The following is a 21,683-nucleotide window of genomic DNA, read 5'->3' on the forward strand; positions in this document are numbered from 1 at the left end:
TCTTTTGAGCTATGGAAATCACTCTGCTACTATGTCATGTTTGTTTACCTTCCACTGTAATATTTGTCATTTGACCTCAGTGTCTGACACTTTGCATGTGGTAGGTTTGCAGTGAGCAGCACAGCTCCTTGATGCAGGGTTTCCATAAAGTTTGGGAAACCAATGTATTTTACAGTATGCCTCTGTTTCTGGTAGTGTTTCAGATTATGATCAACTGCTGTCTTATGCAGACACTTGCTCAAGTTGCTTTACTTGTTGAAATTATTTATTTTGCTGTTCTTCAGAGCATTATTTTGTCTATAGAACAGACTTCTGCTGGGTAGGAGGATTAAACAGATACAGGGCATGTGATGCCCACCTTATGCAAGAATATAAAAGAACTAATTATCTATGTTTGTGCACTCATACAGTATGCAAAGTAACTCTTCCAGGACTCAGGGTATTGAATTGTGATACCAGCTTCATTAGTCAGCTCTGCAGGAGGTGCCAAGCAGAAAGATGGGATGCAGTTGCTTTAAGGACATTGCCCCTGCTCCTTAGATCCTTTGGGGGAAATGGTCAAATAAATGTCCTTTTTCTGTGTACTTCATAGAGAAAATGATATGCTGCTGCCAGTAGTTTGCAGGACATGATCATTGAAAACTGTTACTGTGGCGGACTGTGATGTTTTTCTTAGCTCGGTGCCATTGTGAAGTAGTGCAGTGTCTATTAATAATGTATAGATGTGCTTTTTAAGATGCCTGGTATCAAGCCTGCAAGTACCAGCCTGCAGTGATAAACCATGAGGCAAGGAAGCGTCCTAGAGGTGTGTGATCTTACAGTGAAAGATAGGAGAAACGTGATCCCTTTGCCTCTACATTATTTACGTTTTTGCAGTTGGCAGTGCTGCCTGCTCTCCCTACTACAGCCACTCTGGAAGCCTGATGTACATGGATAAAGAATGCAGCTGCTTCAATCCAGTAAAGGCAGTTTGTGATGGTCCTACCCCTGGTTTGCTCCCTTGCAGTCTGCCCTTTAGTGAAGCAGACACGTGCTACTGGTGATATCCTCAGCCTGACTGGAAAAAAAAAGCCACTCAAAAAATACCACACTATTTGTTTTGAACAGCTGGGCTTTAGATTACAGAGATGCTGGAGCAGTGGAATGTGAAAATATTATTTTAATCTATCAGGATGATCTTTTCAATTTGCCCATCTTTTCTGTTTTTTCAGTTCATCATATAGAAGCCTGAAGAGTTCTCCCCTTTTTCTAGCATGTTGGTAGTTGCTTGTACTAATACTTTTGACCAATGATCCTAAGGAACACACCAATAACTATGTAGCCTCTACATACAAACACTTAATCATATATTTGGGAAGGCAGTGAGTACCATTAATTTACTGTGGTTGCAAGTGTGGTGAGAGCAAAAAGCTATTTCAGACTCAGTTTCTTAGATAATGATTTCTGGTGTAGAAGAGCAAGCAACAGAGCCCTGTGGTTTGCTCATCATCTGCTATAGATACTGTTTGTGGTTACTTAACATACCTGGCTATGATTGCTTCATTTTCATTAACTGACTATGACGAAGGAAAAGAACCAACTCAATACATTCCAAAATGTGAAATAATTATAGTATAATTGTGACCTCCTTGGCCTCTTAGAGCCAATGAAGATGAAATGAGATGAGTGGATGTAGTTTTGAAGAATCCTAAGACCTGTTTTTCAGAGATGCCTCATTCCACTGTCAGCTTCAATGTGGAGTGCCTGGTTTTAGGAGGAAGTTCTACACAGAGAGAGTGATTGCCCATTGGAATGGGCTGCCCAGGGAGGTGGTGGAGTCACCAGCATTGGAAGTGTTCAGGAAAAGACTTGATAGGGTGCTTGGTTGCATGGTTTAGTTGATTGGGTGGTGTTGGATGATAGGTTGGACACGATGATCTGGAAGGTCTCTTCCAACCTGGTTTATTCTATTCTATGCTATTCTAAAATTTTACATCTAAGTTCTTGTTTTGAAATGTACCTTGTCCCTACTGATGGTGACTTTTTTGACTAGGCACGGGTTGGATGATGGACCCCCTTTGTACTGACTGAGTGAAAAATGCTTTCAAGTCCTTTTGAGGTATAAAATGGTTTTTCTTCTGGTAGAAGTGACATTTGGTTGGGAATGCTAAAATATTCCCTAAGGGTCACAAAACAGATGTACTGCTGAAAAGGTTTAAGTCTTTGAGGGGACATTATTGTGTACTTCTGGGGACTGATAATGTACACACTTTCAGTTGCATTGGACTAGTCAATGACAACTGATAGCAACTTTTTGCATGGCAAAGGAAACTCCTGTGAAATAGTGTCACCAGTTTGAAGAAAAAGGGGAAAAAAAGAATAAAAACCAACCTTTGCTGTTATGGTTAGGTGGTAAAGAACAAAGGTGGATGCAGTTCAGGAAGAGTTCTCATTCATGTGCTACCATAGAACATGAAAACTGGTATTTCATGAAACTGTTAAGTAAATGTGAGAAGGATTTAGCAAGAGACAGTGTGTGTGGGGGGGGAAGTATGCATTAGCACAAAGCTTTCTAGAAATTGAATTTCTCTGATAAAAGTGAGGTAGCTACATGCTGCAGTTGTGATTGCCAAGCAGGACAGGAGAGGCTGAGCACTGTTGATAAAGCCTGAATAGGTACCCTCAGCAGACACACAGCTCAGGAAAGTTAGAAAATTGTTCTATTGATATAAGTTATGATGGCTTAAAGACAAAGACAGGAGGAAGTTCAGAAGTGCAGCAGGTTTTGTGGACACTGAAATTTATACTTTTTCTCTGACCTGTGAGAATATTTTTCAGGCTCTTGACAGTATTTCCTTAGGGTTTGAGTTCTAGGCATGCAAGGAAAAAGTCTTCCTTCTGGGTGTGCAGATAATGCCCTTCCTCATGTTAACCCCAAATCTGCTGTTACCCTGAGCTGTCCACCTAGAGATTTTGTTGTCTTTCAGAAGGTATACCTGCTCATTGTTGTTGGCATCATGGATGAGTAGACATGGAAATAAAAATTCTACTTGTTGTGTCTCTGTGATCTATTATCCATGCCTACCTGCCCAGCCAGTGTCAGCTGTGGCACTGAATTAGCACATTTGTATGATTAATGTTTGGTAAAAATTGAAACAAATCCAATAATTTATGAAGCTGAAAGCTGCTGGTTTCTGGGAAAGTCAAGAAACCATGAAGTGCACATGTATAAAACCCTCCAACATTACAACCCACAAACCAAAGCCAAAAACTTGTGTGAAAAATTAACTGAGGCTAATGGAGGTTTTATAGCACATCTTTAAGCTGCTATAGATGTGATTCCTGGTAAACTATAAACAGTTCTTTAGTTATTAGTGTGAGTCTTTTGATCTCTTGATTGAAGAAAGTATTTTGGAGTGTCTCCATCTGAATCATTGCCAGGATAATGGTTGCAGTGAGCAGGTTAGCTGCAAGTTCTAAATGACTTAAAAAAAAACTTACCCTGTGATCTAATGTAGCTGACTTATTCCAGAGGCCTTTGATCATATTGCTGCTAGAGGTGCGAGCAGGTGTTAACTTAATCTTAACAGCCAAAGAGTTTGGAGCAGCAGGATGGAAGATGAGGTAGAAAGCTGCAGCAGCTTGTGCTCTGAAATCCAGGATCACCGATGAACATCTTGTTGCTGTCTGAGAAACCCTGGTGTCCACCAGTGGTTAACAAAGTTGCTATTAAGCTTTACTTAAAATGGGAAAATTAAGAGGAGACTTCATAAAAGGTAGTGGTTTGCATTGCTTAGGTAAGTATCTGAAGAAATGTGCCAAACCATTTGTTTACTTCAGTGACACTCTGTAGCAGCTGGGTCTTACACGAATGATCTCTGGGGAAAAAAAAACCAACCAGTTGATAAACTTTCTTTTGATTTTTACTTACATTGAACTGTGTAGGATTTCTGCTGAGCCTGTACAGCAGTCTCTCAGGAATTCCCTAGGACAGCTTGGGCCTCCTGGAATTATTTTCGAGATATGAGTGTGTGTAGAAGCTTAAAAAAAAATAATAAAAACAACTTTGATGACTTCCTTCTATAAGAACTTCTCTTCCTCGTAGAAATTGGCAGTTTAAAGCTGGGGCTCTGACTAGACAAGCTGATACTGCTGGACTTTCATCACATTTGAAAACTGATCAAAGTGAAAAATACATTTAGTTATACCTCAAATATTTTTCACTTAGCGTTCACTCTGCAGGAGTTCTGAGCTACCTGGACACAAGTTAGCTACAAATTGTAGCTGTGTAGCCACCATTAATGAAGGGGTAAAACTGGAACGAGTAGTTTGGCTCAGAGGCAGATAGGTTTGCATCATCCCAGTGCTGTGTACCAACCATGTAACTTCTGGTTTAGGCAGACATGTCATCTGAGGTACGCGCTGAGAGTAGGCAGAAAAGATTGCGAAAGATCTATTTGAGGATTTGCATCTCTTCAGCTCTTTTTGCTGAGCAGTTATATTGTGGGTTGCTAGGTAAACTGCTCAAAGTGTTGGGATTTTTCCCTTCTGACTTGGTGGAGTTTGTGTGTAGTCTGGTGGATGAAAGCATGGCTTGGTCTGATGTGTTTCTGCACTGAGACTGTGGCCTCTTTATATCTTTGAATTCTGTGTACTGTATCTGTTGCTGGGTAGGTTAGAGACCTTTCATCTGCATCCTTATCTTACAAATCTTACTATGTTATCTGCTGGTTTATCTGTAGACCTTTCTGCTTGTGTTCTTACTCTTCATCCACATTTGTGTGCTTTGTTTCCCTTATAATGAAGAACAAGTAGAAGTTTAAGTGCATCGCTTCAGTCTTATTTCAATACATAATTTAAACATCCGTCTGATGATGTAGTTCTCATGAATGTCCTAAGACAGTCTAATTCTGCACCATAATATCACTTCTTTCCTTGGATTGGGCTGCAGTGGGTCAGTGAGCATAGGGCTGCACAGTGAGATGGGGTAGCAATCCCACTTGAAACTAATCCTTGGGCTGCAATTGATTAGTGAACATAGGGCTGCAAAGTGAGATGGGGCAGCAATCTCCCTTAAAATTAATCCCACCAAAAAATCTCAAACATACTTAATTTACTATGTGGCCACATGGCCACATAGCTGTCAGCACCTGAAAGGTGGTTGTAGACAGGAGGGGGTTGGTCTCTTCTCCCAGGCAACCAGCACCAGAACAAGGGGACACAGTCTCAAGTTGTGCCAGGGGAGGTTTAGACTCGAGGTGAGGAAAAAGTTCTTCACTGAGCGAGTCGTTCGTCATTGGAATGGGCTGCCCGGGGAGGTGGTGGAGTCGCCGTCCCTGGAGGTGTTCAAGGGGAGATTGGACGTGGCACTTGGTGCCATGATCTAGTTGTAAAGTCTGTTGGAACAGGTTGGACTTGATGATCCTTGGGGTCTCTTCCAACCTTAGTTACTGTGATACTGTGATACTGTGATAAACATAAAAACATTCAAGGACAAGCTAAAATATTCTGAGCTGGTGTCTTTAGTTTAGGGGGTTGCCATCTCTGTTTTATTTCTGACAATTCGTTGGTGTATGTTTTTGTGTTGGCTTCCTATATATTCAGTGTAGGCTTTCTGTGGGTAGGGAAAACACAGGTTTGTTTTTCTTCCCATTTCTCTACAAGTAACATATGTTTGACTCTTACCTTGGTGTTCCATATGTAGCACTGCTGAAGTCAGTGGGCCTTCGCGGCGGAGTCACCATCACTGGAGGTGTTTAGGAGGAGATTTGATGGGGTGCTTGGTGCCATGGTTTAGTTGATTAGATAGTTGTTGGATTGTAGGTTGGACTCAATGATCTCAAAGGTCTTTTCCAACCTGGTCTGGTCTGGTCTAGTCTGGTCTATTCTATTCTATTCACTCAGGCACCTTGGTCTGCCAGTATGCAGGCTGGCTTATTTGCCATAAAAATGGGTAGTCTTTTGACTGTCATGACAAAACAAATGCTTGTCTTCCTTCTGGAACTCACTGCTGTTGGATTTTTATACCTGTAAGAAAGCTGTCATTTCCTTTTTTTTCCCTTTTTTTTTTTTTTTCCTGGTGAGGCTATATTAGTAATTAAGTAATTACTGGTCAAAAATCTGGTGTATCATGTAAGTACCTTCTGTGTATTCTTAAATACATTGTGGATTACAAAAAAAGTTCATATTGCAGTAATGATGTGTAACTGACTTGGTTTCTTTTCTTTTTCTTTGCTCCCTTCCCTTTATGTGAATGCTGTGTCTGACCTTCTCATCATTGCTGATGGTTTTGTTGCCAATCATCTAGAAAACCACCTAAGGTAAGTATTTTGTCTTTTTCATTCCACCTGCTTGCATATGTTGAGCATGTTGCCATAGTACACAATCAATATGGTTTTGATAAAGGAAAATACACTAAAAAAAAGACCTATTCCTCATACTTGTAAGTTAAAGAGTTCGCAGTTCCAGAAGAATTAATTTTAATCCAGCTGACTTGCAGACAAGGCACGTGACTTGTTGAAGCTGTGTCCAGGATAAGTGATGATTTTAATGCATTCATAAAAACATTTGAAAGAGTGAGTGTGTTTGTACAGCATTTCACTGCACATAATTCTGCTTAAAAGTTAAAATTCTGTTCTCAAAAGGAGGCGAAATATATCTAGTAAGAAACAAACTGTTCTCATTTGTAATCGAGGATACTCAGGAATTAATAATTTGTGTAAAAGCAGCCAAAGCACATTCAAATTCACCTTGAAATGATTCTCGGTGGTGTCACTAATGCTGAGGGAGGGAGAATGAGTGTTATGCACCTACTGAGATAGAGAAAGACTCTTACTGGGATGACAAATAGAGTATTGGTGCAGGGCTGGTAGCAGCAATAAGGTAAAAGGACTGTATGAACAATGTCGGCACATGCAAAACTGTGTTGGTATTTGTGGCAATGGTAGCAATACGCAGTGTGAGCAATCTGGCAGTATAAGCTTAGAGCTTGACATGGTGGTAGGCCATGCTTAGCATAAGTGTAGAAGTAGCTACCAGTTTAGCAAAACAGTGCTGTGCCTGCAGCATGTGACTAAAGCAAGGTACTGGTGGCTATAAACACAGAGAGTTATCTTGGAATAACAGGACGCATACATCGATCAACAACCTCGCGTGATATTAGTAGTTTAACCAATAATCTGTACTAGCACGCTGTGGGGTCACTCGTGGGGAACCGATGAAGCCATGCCGATGATGCTCTGCCAGTCTATATAAGCTGTAGAGGTTCCCTTAGTAAACGAACAATACTAGACCATATTGGTCATCCGTATTGATTCTGTTCTCCGTCATCAACAGGTATTTTGCTTCAGCAGTTCGATTTTATCCTGTGTCTGTTGGATGCTACTTTCTACAGAAGGTTGTAGTTAGCTCTGGGCAAGGTTTTATTTTATGTTGTTCTTTGATTTGTAGATCTCCAAGAAAGAGTGAATATAATTCTGATGTGACTACTGCAGGTGTAGCTAGAGCGCTCTGTAGGCCTACAGGGAATAGAAATTGGTGTGGATATTGATCTATGTATCTGTCCTCTCACAGTGCATTAGAGGATGGAAGGGACCTCCAGAGATTGAGTCCAACCCCCCTGCCAAAGCAGGGTCACCTAGGGTAGTCTGCACAGGAATGCATACAGACAGGTTTTGAATGTGTCCAGAGAAGGAGACTCCACAACCTCCCTGGGCAGCCTGTTCCGGTGTTCCATCACCCTCTCTGTAAAGAAGTTTCTCCCTTTGTTGAGGGGACATCATCTATATTCAAGCTTGTACCCATTGTTCCTTGTCTTATTATTGCGGACCACCAAAAGAGCTTGGCCCCCTCCACTTGACACCCACCCCTCAGATATTTATACACATTGGTGAGATTCCCTCTCAGTCTTGAGAAGACTAAATAGCCCCAGGTCTCTCAGTCTCTCTTCACAGAAGAGGTGCTCAAGTTCCCTAATCATCCTCATAGTTTTCCATTGGATTCTCTCCAGCAGATCCCTGTCTCTCTTGAACTGGGGAGCCCAAAACTGGATGCAGTATTCCAGGTGTGGTCTCACCAGGGCAGAGTAGAGGGGGAGAAGAACCTCCCTAGACCTGCTGGATACATTTTCTTGATATACCCCAGGATACCATTGGCTCTCTTGGCCACAAGGGCACTATGTACTTGATCAATCAGACAGCAGGGTTCTGTGCACATAGGTATTCAAAATTTAAATCTCTTTAGGTTTAATTTTTTTAAGTATCAGAAGACATCATCTCCATAAGTGATGTGTATTTTTCCCAATAGGCAGGGAAGAATGGAATGAACTTTATTTTAACATTAACTGATACAATCTTAATGGGGAAAAACCTCCACAACATTAAAGAAAAATCAACAATGAACAAACGAAAAAGTAACATGAAACAACAAAAGAAAAAGCAAGAACCAACCAACCAAAACCAGAAAACCAAACCAACAACAACAACAAAGTCCAAACCAAACAACAAAAATATGTAATTAAAGGTCACAGTAGCAAGAGGCAACAAAGTTGGTGAGGGGTTTGGAACACAAGCCCTATGAGGAGAGGCTGAGGGAGCTGAGGTTGCTTAGCCTGGAGAAGAGGAGACTCAGGGGAGACCTTATTGCTCTCTACAACAACTTGAAGGGAGGTTGTAGTCAGGCAGGGGCTGGTCTCTTCTCCCAGGCAACCAGCACCAGAACAAGCTGTGCCAGGGTGCCAGGGGAGGTTTAGACTGGATGTTAAGAAGAGATTCTTCATAGAAAGAGTGATTGCCCATTGGAATGGGATGCCCAGGGAGGTGGTGGAGTCGCCATCATTGGAGGTGTTTAGGAGGAGACTGGATGGGGTGCTTGGTGCCATGGTTTAGTTGATTAGATAGTGTTGGATGATGGGTTGGACACGATGATCTTGAAGGTCTCTTCCAACCTGGTTTATTCTATTCTATTCTATTCTATTCTATTCTAAAATGAATCACACTGATAGTACAGTTTAAAATGCTGTGGTGTGCTGATTTATACCCAAATACCTCCTCACACCCTTACCCCAAATGACTGAATTTCTTAAAATGGTAGACCTAGTTGTTAGGTTCTCAGTTTTGTGAAAACCATTTAATAAAGTGCTTCTGTCAGTCCCAGTTATGGTATCTAATAAAAAAAGTGTTTGAGCATTGTCAAAAAATTATTACAGGGCAAAACTTCTTTCTGTTGTAATTTCATGAAATGTTTTTGCAAAAGCCTTCATTTTGTGCAGTACATTGTTCATGTTCCATCACAGGCATGTAAAAGCTTAATCTGGTACTTCTTTGACAAAAAACTTAACAGCTGCACCCTTGCTCACAAATACCATGTGTTTGTTGGGTATAGTTAGATGGTCATTCCCATCCTTAAGCTATGATGCCAAAACTGAAGATGTTGTGTGAAATATTTATCAGTTTGAGGCTGAAGAAGGTTCTTACCATCAGTGGAAAAAGGCTTAGTGAGCTTGTAAAGATGTGATACAAGGTTTGGAAGTGTCTTGATGTACACAAGAATTGGGGTGCTGCATGTAGTTGATCTTCAAATTGGTTTTTTTTGTTTTTCTTTTAACATGAAATTTCATAAATATTAGAAGTTTCTTTATTTTTGCATTAATGAACTACTTTATCATCAGCCATGGATGAATTATGGTGCCAGGTCAACTTGGTAGCTCACAAGCTGTGGTCGAAGTTATGTAAGGCGTTTTGCTGTTTCTACAAACATCATGTTTATTACTAATTTGGGCCTTTTAGTGCAATTTTGTGACAAAATGGCTGATCTGAGATTTGTGAGCTGTGCCCTAAGCCACCTTCAGATTTCTGTGCTTTAGGCTTGTGCTAGATCTTGTCTTTGTCCTGTGGTGACCAACATTTTTTTTCAGTTCTTTAATGGTTTCCATTTACATTAAGGTTACTGGTGGAGGCTTTGACATTTCCTAATATATTTCCTTCACTTATCTCCATCACCACTTGTAACAGGGATGTAGTATCAGCTGCATGGTGAAGGAGAACTTCTCTTCCTCAGTTCTCCCTTGCTTTCCTTTTCAGCAGCCAGGTAGCCCCGTGGGTCAGCCAATGTATCAGAATGCTTCATTGAGAACCCTGTGAGCAATATCTGCAGCTGTCCAGCATAACTTTTTTCTTGTAAAAACCACAATATGATTAACAGACCATCCCAGTCAGATGGAAGTGGCTATTAAGTGTTTGCTGTACATATTTTATAGCTATGTAAACAGTATGTTAGGGATTATGTTCACTCTGGGTAATACGGTGCTGGAGGCCCCAGACTCTGTGTAGCCTATACCAAGGATTAGGCTTCAAAACTGCTAATAATGAATGTGAAATCAGATTCCTTTCTAAACTAATTATGGCATTTGGCTTAATCCAGCGAGCAGTTAGTAGTGGATATGGTATTCATTACCTGTAAGTACTTCACATAAGAATCCTTGCAAGTGTAAACCCTTAGAGTTATTAATTCTTCATGGCATTGATTAGGTGCTTTAATAAAAACTAGTTCTGTAGAATAGTGGTTTTGGCTATTTAAAGTGGGAATACCCTTTGGCTGTCTCCTCTGATTCTGTGAGAAGGTACTGTTGTGTCCCAGCCAGGCACAATGGCTATTCTGGTTTAAAATCTGCAGCCTTGTTTTAAGCCACCAGTATAGGTGAATTTCAGACAGAAGTCCAGATCTTTTTCACTAATGTGATGGATGTGTTGCACCTGCATCACCCAGATTAATTTTGCTGTGGAAGCTTTAGCCTCTGTCAGCCTCCTTGGCAAAATAACCGCCAAAGTTGTAAACTGCTGCAGAAGAAATCTGAATCAGAGACCCATATATTCTCTTTACTTAAATTTTGTGGTTGCCAGAACACATCTTTTGTTTAATTTCTACTGGTTATTAGCACTGAGAATATCATTCTCAATAATCTAGAAATGGCCTGAATCTGTTCCCTAGGGTGCTGCACACACTTAACAGTGACTCTGGATACAGTAGTACCAGGATCTAGCACTTCCTGGCTAATTATTTCTCATGACTTCCCTTATTTATATGTTTGTGAGTTAAAATTCTTACAGTGAATATATGAGTACATATTCAAGCTCATGTACTTTTTACTGTGGATTTCTACTTGTGCAAGATCTGCCCTAGTTGTACTCCATTACTTTTAGCTCTGTCTGTTACTTGACTATTTCTAGATGTCTGCATGTGAAGTCCAAGGTTTTTTACAACTGTTCGCGCCACTCAGACTGAAAGTGCTGTGCAGTGTCAGACACTGGAGTAATAGCTGGGAAAAACCCCATTGTGTTGATTCCCTAGCTCTACTCAGCATTTTTGGTTTAGAAGCTACTGCCCTAGAATGGCAGTATCAACTAAAGGTTGATTGATAGGGTGCTTGGTTGCATGGTTTAGTTGATTAGGTGGTGTTGGATGATAGGTTGGGCACGGTGATCTTGAAGGTCTCTTCCAACCTGGTCTGGTCTGGTCTCTCCTCTCTCCTCTCTCCTCTCTCCTCTCTCCTCTCTCCTCTCTCCTCTCTCCTCTCTCCTCTCTCCTCTCTCCTCTCTCCTCTCTCCTCTCTCCTCTCTCCTCTCTCCTCTCTCCTCTCTCCTCTCTCCTCTCTCCTCTCTCCTCTCTCCTCTCTCCTCTCTCCTCTCTCCTCTCTCCTCTCTCCTCTCACCTCTCACCTCTCTCCTCTCACCTCTCTCCTCTCTCCTCTCCTCTCTCCTCTCTCCTCTCTCCTCACTCCTCTCTCCTCTCTCCTCTCTCCTCTCTCCTCTCTCCTCTCTCCTCTCTCCTCTCTCCTCTCTCCTCTCTCCTCTCTCCTCTCTCCTCTCTCCTCTCTCCTCTCTCCTCTCTCCTCTCTCCTCTCTCCTCTCTCCTCTCTCCTCTCTCCTCTCTCCTCTCTCCTCTCTCCTCTCTCCTCTCTCCTCTCTCCTCTCTCCTCTCTCCTCTTCCCATCTCCATCTCCACTTGTGATCTTAACCTGTGCAGGCACTCAAAGTATGCCTACTGTCTTCTGTGGTTTTCCCATTTTGTTTGGCTTCTAAAAATGTTAATCTGCCTGGAAGAGTGGCTATGGAACTGACATCAGAGCAGTGGGAAAGCAGAAATACTTGTCTGTATAGTCACAGAGCCTTAGTCAAAATGCTTAGAAGAGCAACTTAACATTTGAGAAATCTCAGTGGAGTTAGAGGTAGCAATTGTAAACCTTGAGTTTAAAGCAAAAGCCCCAAATTGTCTTTTGTTTGTTTGTTTTAATGTTAAAATACTTAAATAGATTTTTACAAAATGTAGTTATGAACTCATTCACAGAGGGTGCTTGAGGTTTAAAAAATTCTTGTTGTGTCTCACAGGTCTCTCTCTGTTCAAATATTTTCCAATAATAGTTTTGATGTAGTCCGTTGATACAGTTTGGATATAAGTTGGTAAAGATTCTTCCCTTCTTCAGAAAGCTAAAAGGGCATTTACAGGAGGGCCTAGTAGTTGCTCGCTTGAGTACTGGCCATTGAATCCAAGATCTTAGCATTAACAAATCTTCTGATAACTTTGGTAGTCATAATAACAGGGGGTTTAATACCTTCACAGGAATGGGAAGAAAAAAAAATAAGAAACAAATAATGTTTATTCTGCCCACTCCTGTCTTAAGAATAAGTAACACCCACCATTTTTGTTTCCAAGGAAGAATTGTCAGTGAACATGGGAGAAGGAAGGGAGAACCTTAGATGAATATCAGGGGTTAGGGCTTGGCTCCCCATTAAATGAGTGACAGATGCTGTTAACTACTCTCCCTTCCCAAAAGGGAGAAGAAAGGGAATAAGGAAGAGAGACTCGTGGATTGGAAAAGAAAACAAAACTAGCTCTAATGAAAATAAAAATAATAAATGAAATATAGACAAATATACACAAACCAATGTGCCCCTTGGCGGCAGTTGCTTCATTATCACCGTGATGTGGGCAGGCATTGGGGATGTCCCCAACTGGAGTCAGCAGCAGACAGGAACCGGATTCAGGAGCTGGATTTGGCACTGGACTCAGATACTCATGAGTCTTAATCAAACTGACAGTGTCCTCCTCAGACATTGACCATTGGAGAAGAGGCTTGACCCTCATGATTAGAATACATAGAATACATAGAATAAACCAGGATTCTTCAGCTTTATACTGAATATGACATACATGGAATGCAATCCCTTGTGGGTCAATTTAGAATCACCTGTTCTGTCAGCATCTCCCTGTGAGTTCAACATTTTGCTCTGCACCTCCAGTGTGGTGCACAAGATTTAGAAGTTACCTGGTCAGCACACCAATCCTTTGTACCAACTGTAAGCATGGAGTGTTATCACTGCTAGAAGCAGACTTTGTGAAAACATGCTGCCAACTGCAGAAAGTGCTGTTACTTGTAAGAGACTGAGCTGAAAAGTCAAATCACTGAAGAGGATAACTACAGAGTCCTGTGTCTGGGAAGGAATAATAAACTGCACCAGCACAGGTTATCCATGGTACAGCAATGTGCCCTGGTGGCCAGGAAGGCAAATGGTATTCTGGAGTGCATTAAGAAGAGTGTGTCCAGCAGATCAAGGGAGGTTCTCCTCCCCATCTGCTCTGCCCGAGTGAGACCTCATCTGGAATATTGTAGCCAGTTTTGGGCTCCCTACTTCAAGACAGACAGGGATCACAACCCTCCCCCTGCCCAGGATGGGTGTAACCCAGCACAGGTATCCTTCAGCACTTTTCTTGGGACTGCAAGTGTCCTGCATTTCCATCACTGGATGTCAGGAAAATATAAGATAGTGAATCATCTTTGTACTGGGAAGATGATCAAGAGGGTCACTCTTCAGAGAAATTTCCACCAGGAATTTCCCATGACGTGCCTTTGTTATGGTTGTGTGGAGCAGCCACACTGATTAGGACCAAGTTTCTTGCTCTTGTATGCCTTGTTTCTTACTCTGTTAATTCTTGTATTTGGAATCTTTTGCCAAAGATCTTGAGTTGTTCTGAAAACTGCTTTGGTTAGATGCTGCCTGAAACCGTCATTGCTTGGAACGTTCATGGTGGCTTTTTTGTCATCACCCATCCAAATGATTTTTAAATGTTTGCCTGCCTGTTTTCATGGAGAAGGGAATTTTACTGTAGCTGCTCTGTGTTTCACAGATAGTGCATGCCCCAGCAGTTTCCACTTCTTTGCCTGACAAGTGTTTGGGTTTTGGTTTTGGTTTTTTGGTAATCTTGTTAGCTCTGTTAGAAGGATTTGGTGCTTTTCCAGAACAGATTTTATAAATAGTCTGTCTGTGCCCTGACTTTTTAGTATGAAAACATACTAAAATACTGTATTTGTATTTGTTTTATTTTGAGATCTCTTCCTATTGCCTAATATTTTTTTTTTTTTAACTTTAAAAAAATCAGTCTGACCAAGTTTTAGCTTTGATAAAAAATATCCAAATAAAACCTGGGGTTTTTTTACAGGAAATACTTTCACTACAAGCACAATTTTAATTTTTACAGTCTCTTCACAAGATCAGTGTTAAGATTAGGAGTTATTGAATAATCCTGTTGTGATTCTCAGTGTTAACCAAGGGGAAAAGTGCAGGACAACAGATAAAATCGGTCTACAGTACTGCTGTATTGAGATTTAGGTCATTACATATGAGCATGTGTAGCTGGGTAACCTTTGTAACTGGACTGTGTGATCCACTGCAGATAACAATTTCAAGGTGGAAGAATGGGCATCTGGTAGATTTGGATCTCTACAATTGGGTTGGTTTTGTTTTGGGGTGGGTTTTTTTTTTTTGTAATTGGAACTGCTTGCTGTTTAACTGTTGAGATATTAGGGCATTGTTACCGAGTCCCTTGAGGGAAATTGCTGTAGAAGTGAAATGTGAGCAGAGAAACGGGAGTTCTGGGACTGTAAAAGTTGACAGAGAATTCTTTATGCTTAGATTTGAAGCACAATGAACAAATGCACAGAAGTAATTTAAAATACCCCTGCTTAGGTGGAGGTCAGAAGATAAAGTGAAGTAACTGCTGATTTTTGCCTGCAGGTCAGTCACAAAACTACATTTTTGATTCAGTCACACCAGGGAATGCCCTGACTCATGAAGCGGTGTCTGCCTGTGCTGCAGTAAATGACTCTGACCTCCCCAGTAGATTATTATTGTGGGGTAGTTTTTGTTTTCACATCAGAAGGGAATTGCAGACCTCATTTTGCTGTTGTGGACTAAGCATTGTCTCAGTATCAAGCCTTTTGATGTGTTTTGTATTAAGGTGGGGGAAAGGGAAGGAGGTAAGTTTACCATGCTACGTGCTTTTTTCCTGCTGAAATATAGCAAGACACATTTTGGGAGACTAAGGAGATCAGCTGTTGAAAGGAGATTGTAGTGAGGTTGGTGTTGGTCTCTTATCCTAAATAACAAGTGAGAGGATGAGCAGAAATGGGCTTGAGTTGTGCCAGGGCAGGTTTAGATTGGGCATTGGAATAGGCTGCCCAGGGAGGTGGTGGAGTTGCCATCCCTGGAGATGTTCAAGAAGCATGTAGATGTGGTGCTTCAAGACAGAGTTGAGTTATGGCTGGACTCAATCTTAAAGGTGTCTTCCAACTTTAATGGTTCTATGAAAAATCAGGCAAAGGAAAACTTAGACCAGACAAAGTTTTAATAAAGATGACTTCCCACCACCCCCACCACCCCTTCTTTCTTTTTATTCCCCACCCTCTCATCCCAAAAGATAAGAGGGGGGAAAAAAATTCTTATTAACTCATGCACAGTTTACCATGGTAAAATGTGGAAAACACACTGCAGTTTCAAGTGGGCTTGTGGCAAGATAAAGCTGCCAAAAGAACAGAGTTAAATGTCTGTAGCAGGATGTTAAGTGCTTTAACAGGACGCTGTTCAAGGTCCACAAGCCCACTGAGCACAGTATTGAATCTCATTTGATTTCTACCCAGCTGGAACTCTTGACTGAAGTGATCCTCAGTCTTTGCATTAGAGTGGGCTCTGATAGCTTGCCTAATGGAGCTACAATTTTCTGGTTATAGTTTTTGAGCCACCTGTTGAGATCCAACACTGTACTCTTGATTTAGACAGGTGATCTGATACTATTTATTCGCTCATTAAGGCTTAGAAGTTCAGCCCATGCTAAAAGTTGTGTGCATCTTGTATTGATGTCTTTTAAATAGTCATCATCTTGTGCTCTGTATATTGAGTCCTTTCAGTGTCATTTCATTACTGTTGACAGAAATGTGTCAGCATTAGTGCCTGGGGAAAAGTGGAGCTGATTGTTAGGTGTTGGCTGCGTTTCAAAGACTTTATGAAGGGATACAGTAAGCAGTATTTTGCATTGTGTATAACACAGGTAGAAAAGAACTATTGCACTTCTGTGACTCTCAAGATTTCCCCTAAGTATTCCAACTGATGAAGCCTTTTTGCAAGTTCTGATTTAGGATCCATAAGAACAGTAGAGCCTAACTGCTGTTAAACAGACATGGATTTGCACAGCTTTAAATGAAATGTCTGATATCCTGAGTTCCTAATTTGTCTTTTTTTATGTGCTTCTACAGGTATTTGCCTTTGATCACTGCTTTTGGTCCATGGATGAATCAAACACCACAAAGTATGCAGGTATGAAGCTGAGAGAGCTGGGGTTGCTTAGCCTGGAGACGAGGAGACTCAGGGGTGACCTTACTGCTCTCTACAGCTACCTGAAGGGAGGTTGTAGACAGGCAGAGGTTGATCTCTTCTCCCAGGCAGCCCGCACCAGAACAAGAGGACACAGTCTCAGGCTGCACCAGGGGAGGTTTAGGCTGGATGTTAGGAAGAAGTTCTAGACAGAAAGAGTGATTGCCCATTGGAATGGGCTGCCCGGGGAAGTGGTGGAGTCACCATCATTGGAGGTGTTCAGGAGACTTGATGGGGTGCTTGGTGCCATGGTTTAGTTGATTAGGTGGAGTTGGATTGGTTGATACGTTGGACGTGATGATCTTGAAGGTCTCTTCCAACCTGGTTTATTCTACTCTATTCTAAACTATTTTCCATTCATTTGACAGTGTAAATAATTTTAGAACATGAGGGCTTGGACTTTTGTGGAATTTTTTTGCATTTTGTACTGTGATGCTCAAGTGACTTCTCACAGAAACAAATTTGTCATTTTAACAAGGGTTGAGTCATTAGATGATCTGTCCCTGGTGTTTAGGGACATGGTTTAGTGTTGACCATTTAGTGCTGGGTTGAGGGTTAGACTGAATGATCTTTGAGGTCTGTTCCAACCAGATGTGTTCTTTGATTCTGTCTTTTCCAACCTAAGCCATTGCATATGATCTGAGTGCTAGTGCCTCAGTTTAGAAGGCATGCAAGCTTTAAGGTGCCCGGTACACTATTCAGGAGGATGGTTTTACCTCTAAATTGTAGTGTTCTTTTTGTTATCCCCTGGAAGAGTCTTTTTCAGGATTGATTTCAATTTCTGTCAAGAAATTACTTCTGACTAATGGTGATGGTAAATGTATGTGTTTTCAGTGCTGTGTGTTCCTGGGCATGAGAGGAATAAAATGTGTTCTCAAGTGTGGTTATTTCAGGTCTTTCAAGTAATTAATAGTCTGAGCATTCACATCCCTTATGTTTCTTAGTGATCAGCTTTGTGACTTCTTCCTCCCAAAAGCTGGATAATCCTGACAAGGTTGTAATTCCTGTAGTTAGTTTTCTCATAACTGGATTTGTGTATTAGCATATTCATACCTCATAAGAGGACTTGTTTGATAGAGACATCTCTGAACACTGGTCCGTGGAAGGGGGTGGGGGATGGAAGGAAGCATTTAGCTTAGGTATTCATATTAGGAAATTTTGTAGCCCGTAAGAGATCTTGGTGACTGACAGAGTTAATTAGCTCAAAGTTTGGGACCAGTGGTCTAATAAAGGACATGATATATTTTAACACAAGTATGCTACACTGGCTGCTGTGGCTGCTGTATGAAATCCCAAATTTTAAGAGTTGCACTTGACCATAGAATCCACTCCTGTTCTTACTTGCCTAAGCAAAGAGAGATTTTGTCAGGAAAAATAATTCCTGCTTGATTCATCTTTCACTGACTGTTTGCACCAGTCAGCTGCACAGCACAGTATTCATGGATGTTCAGGTTGGGCACTTAGCACCTCCTTTTGTGTCTGTACCCCTCTGGTTCATTTTTAAAGGAAGGAGGTGATGATACCACCCAGATTTTGGGCCCACGTGTCTCCTGCAGCATGTAGGTGTGAGCTGCACCTGTTGGGTGCACCGTGGTGCTGATCTGCATGTAGAGAAGAGGTAGACCAGACAAGCAGTTAAACTTGTTTCTGTCTCAGTTGAACCCATCTCCAAGTGAATTCAGTGGGATTCTAGATCTATCTGGTTTAAATTTTTTTAAATAAGGTTTCTCTAGCCTGTTTCAGAAGCTGCCACTGAATTAATCCCTGAGAACTGAACTTTTGTTATCTGTATGCAGATGAGCCTTGCAAATAGACATGTTATCTATGTCCAGAGATCAGGCCAGAGGTTGTTATAGTCTTATCAAGCTTAGAGTCCAGACAAATCACTTGACAGCCTGAGTGCTGAGCACACTAATTTCTTGGTTGGACAATGGACTACAGATGGGGAGCTGATCTGGAAGCTGGACAGATGCATTAAATACTTCCTGCTCAAAGTAACTCTGTGTGGACGCTTAAGTTTGACTTCATTGGCAAGAGCAGTGATTAGTTGCACAACTAAAATGAAGCATTTATAAATCTTGAAAGCTAAGTCCAGAGTGCTTTATAACTGCAAGTAACATAGGAGCTTCAAGCTTAAGTAATAATCTTGAAATAGAAAAAGACAGGAGACAAATATACTTGGAAAAAACCTTTTATCTGTGTCACAGAGATGGAGTGCGAGATGTGACAGTTTAACAAGAGATCTTAAGTGCTAGGCTACCCTATCAGTCATTGCTTGTTGTGCAAAGCCAAAACATGCTCACCTTGCATTATGTTGAATTCTATTGTGTCTATTATACCATATTAAAGATCTGGTTGACTGACATATGGGCCATCAGAAAACCCACAGACAAGGTGTATCTGAATTCTGTGTTTAGGTGGGTAACTCTTCCATGTGTGTTTGATTTTGTTTGTATTTCAATGTAAACAGACCCAAAGTTTATGCTCTCCTGGAAAAGCATGTTTGTCACAGAAGCCTTAAAGCCGTCACACATGATTATGGGATGGTTTTACTTTTCACTTTCTGATTGATCTACTTCACTACTGGGCCTTATTAATACTGTTTGCACAAGGGCAAGACTAATTATTGTTTGGATAAACTTAATCACATGGGTGATTTGTAACAGTTCTCAGGCTGTGGGGGAATAGAGCTGATCCTGAACTGGGATTAGCTGTCACTTTTTCTTACACTAAACTTCTGCTGTGAGATGCCTTCAACTTCTTTGGCTGAACGCAAATCTTGTTTTGAATGTACTCATTTTCTTTCTGAACTTGTATTTGGAGGGATTTTTGCTGTTGGTAGCAGAACTGCTTTTGTAGCAATTCTTTCCAGTGAAGTAGAAATTGAGTTCTAAGATTCAAAAATGATCCAGCAATATTAATAAAAGAAATAACAGATGAAAAATATTTAGAGGCCATCTTTGCAGCTGTCCTTGCAGGACTGTATCTCATAGAGGCACTGAAGAGTTGGAGGCACAGAAGAGGAGTGAAATCTTTACAAGAACTTTGTAGAAGTGGTGTTTTTGTTTGGCTCCTTAGTAGCTTGCTATTCCATCTTAGAGATAGCAAGATGCAGAACCCCCTCTGAATTGCTCTTAAGACTGAAAATTAAGTGTTTATAATCTTTGTTAAAGTGGGTGGGGTTTTTTTGGTGAGTCTTTTTTCTGTTTTGTTTTGTTTTGTTTTGTTTTTGATCCAACAGGGGAAAAAACACTCCAAACCTCACACCTGGAAAAACAAAACCAAACAAACCAACCAACCAGAACAAACAAACAAAAAACCCCTACCCCCCAAAAAAACCCCCACCAACCACCAAACAAGCAGAACCCCCAAACTATTAAATAAACAAACAAATCTATTAGAAAGGAAGGGAATTTGATTGTAGGGCAGAAGGAGTTTACGTTGATCTGGAAAAGGGATGAACTTAGCTCAACAGGCTATGGGAGAGGTGTTTTGAGAGTAAGCAAAATAACTTATTATTGTTTATGCCTTGACTTGAATGGGTCAGGAGTCAGAGTGAGTTCATGGGTAAGGACACACCTGCTTACCTTGAAAAGTTCACAGACAAATAACAGCTTGTCATTTTGGTGAGAGGAGGACACTGAAAAATTCTCAGAGATGGGAACAAAGAATTCTTTTTATAAGCATAGGCAGTAGTGATGTCTGTAATGAAGTGGATTTTTTTAAAGGAAGGAAAGAGACCCTTCAGTTTGCAAGGATTCAAGAGATGGTACAACTAACTACCACAGCACTTAGGCAACTCCATTCCAAGGACCCCATGCTGTATCCACTTATGTATGGATTTTTTCTAAACTCTCTAAGCTGGATTAATTATCTTTGGCCTGAAATCTCAGCTCTGTGTTTCTGCAGGCTGTGTTGTCCTGAGAAGCTGAACATCTGACTTTGGGCTAAGCTCTAATTTTAAAGGAAATATGTATGCTGACTGCTGCTCTTTCAGCTGCTCTTTTAAAACAAAACAGTCCAGGCAACTGGCTTAAAGAACCACAGGCTTCTACCCTCATGAGAGATCATAAGGTGTGGCTTTTGAGCAGACACGAATGTCTGTAGTTCTGATTAACATTTAAGCTGTAATATGGGAGATGGGAGAAACTTCTTCCTTTCTTACTGTTCCCCTGCCTTTTTTTCCTTTTTTCTTTTTTTTGTAAGAGGAGACTCTACATAGCATGTAGGACTTCATTTCTCTCTCATGCAGCTGATATCTGACCTGTACATTTTGGGGGCAACTTAGTTATTTGGAATTGTTTTAGTGCTGTATTGGTCAGGCACGTAAAAGGTAGGTGTTGAAGCACCTAATTTGAAGCACTGGACACCTTTTAGTGTATGAGGGCTTTAAAGAGTCCAGTGGCTGGTCAGGCTGCAGTACTTAGAAAATGCTGGCTGATGTGCTTTTGGATTCTTGTCAGGCTGAACCACAGGCATCTTTCTTCCCATTTCAGAGCTTTTGATAACTCTGATCTCCAGAGATCCACATTTTACTGTAACTATTAGATCATGGAATCAGCCACAACTTATTGCTGTCAAGATTTGCTTATGGAAATGTTCTGGAAATGTTCAGAAATTATACCATGAAGAGATTTGGGGGTTCAGTGTTGTACATAAGAAGTTGTTACTTGGTTCTAGCTGGTTTTGCTGTGTAGGGAAGGCATCAAGAATGGCAGCCATGTGTCATAACACTGTAGTCACAACCTGGTTGAATGAGTCTCTGCTGATACAAGACGATTATCCCTATTTCAGCTTGACAAGTTGTCTAGTATTTCTAGTTCACAACATCTAAAAAACAGACACTGAAACGAATTTTTATTACAGTGCATCTCAAATGTGTTTGTCATTAAATGAGCAGATCTGTTAACTGCCTTTTTAAGAGGGAATTTTTTTGGAAAGGGTGTGGCCCTACTGCCTGCCCTCACGTTTCTGCCCTCTCTTCTGGCCACTGGCACCACTCTA

General features: G+C 41.1%; 1 protein-coding gene across 1 annotated transcript in view; it reads left to right on the top strand.

Annotated features, from left to right (window-relative positions):
- KIF13A (kinesin family member 13A) overlaps positions 1 to 21,683 on the top strand; it is a 111,411-nt gene that overhangs the window by 35,279 nt on the left and 54,449 nt on the right. Inside the window, exons 3-4 of the mRNA XM_054164441.1 lie at positions 6,287 to 6,299; positions 16,562 to 16,622. Coding sequence (XP_054020416.1) covers positions 6,287 to 6,299; positions 16,562 to 16,622 — 74 coding nt within the window. The remainder of the gene's footprint in view (positions 1 to 6,286; positions 6,300 to 16,561; positions 16,623 to 21,683) is intronic.

The sequence above is a fragment of the Dryobates pubescens genome, chromosome 9 (genome assembly GCF_014839835.1).
Source record: "Dryobates pubescens isolate bDryPub1 chromosome 9, bDryPub1.pri, whole genome shotgun sequence".
NCBI lineage: Eukaryota > Metazoa > Chordata > Aves > Piciformes > Picidae > Dryobates > Dryobates pubescens.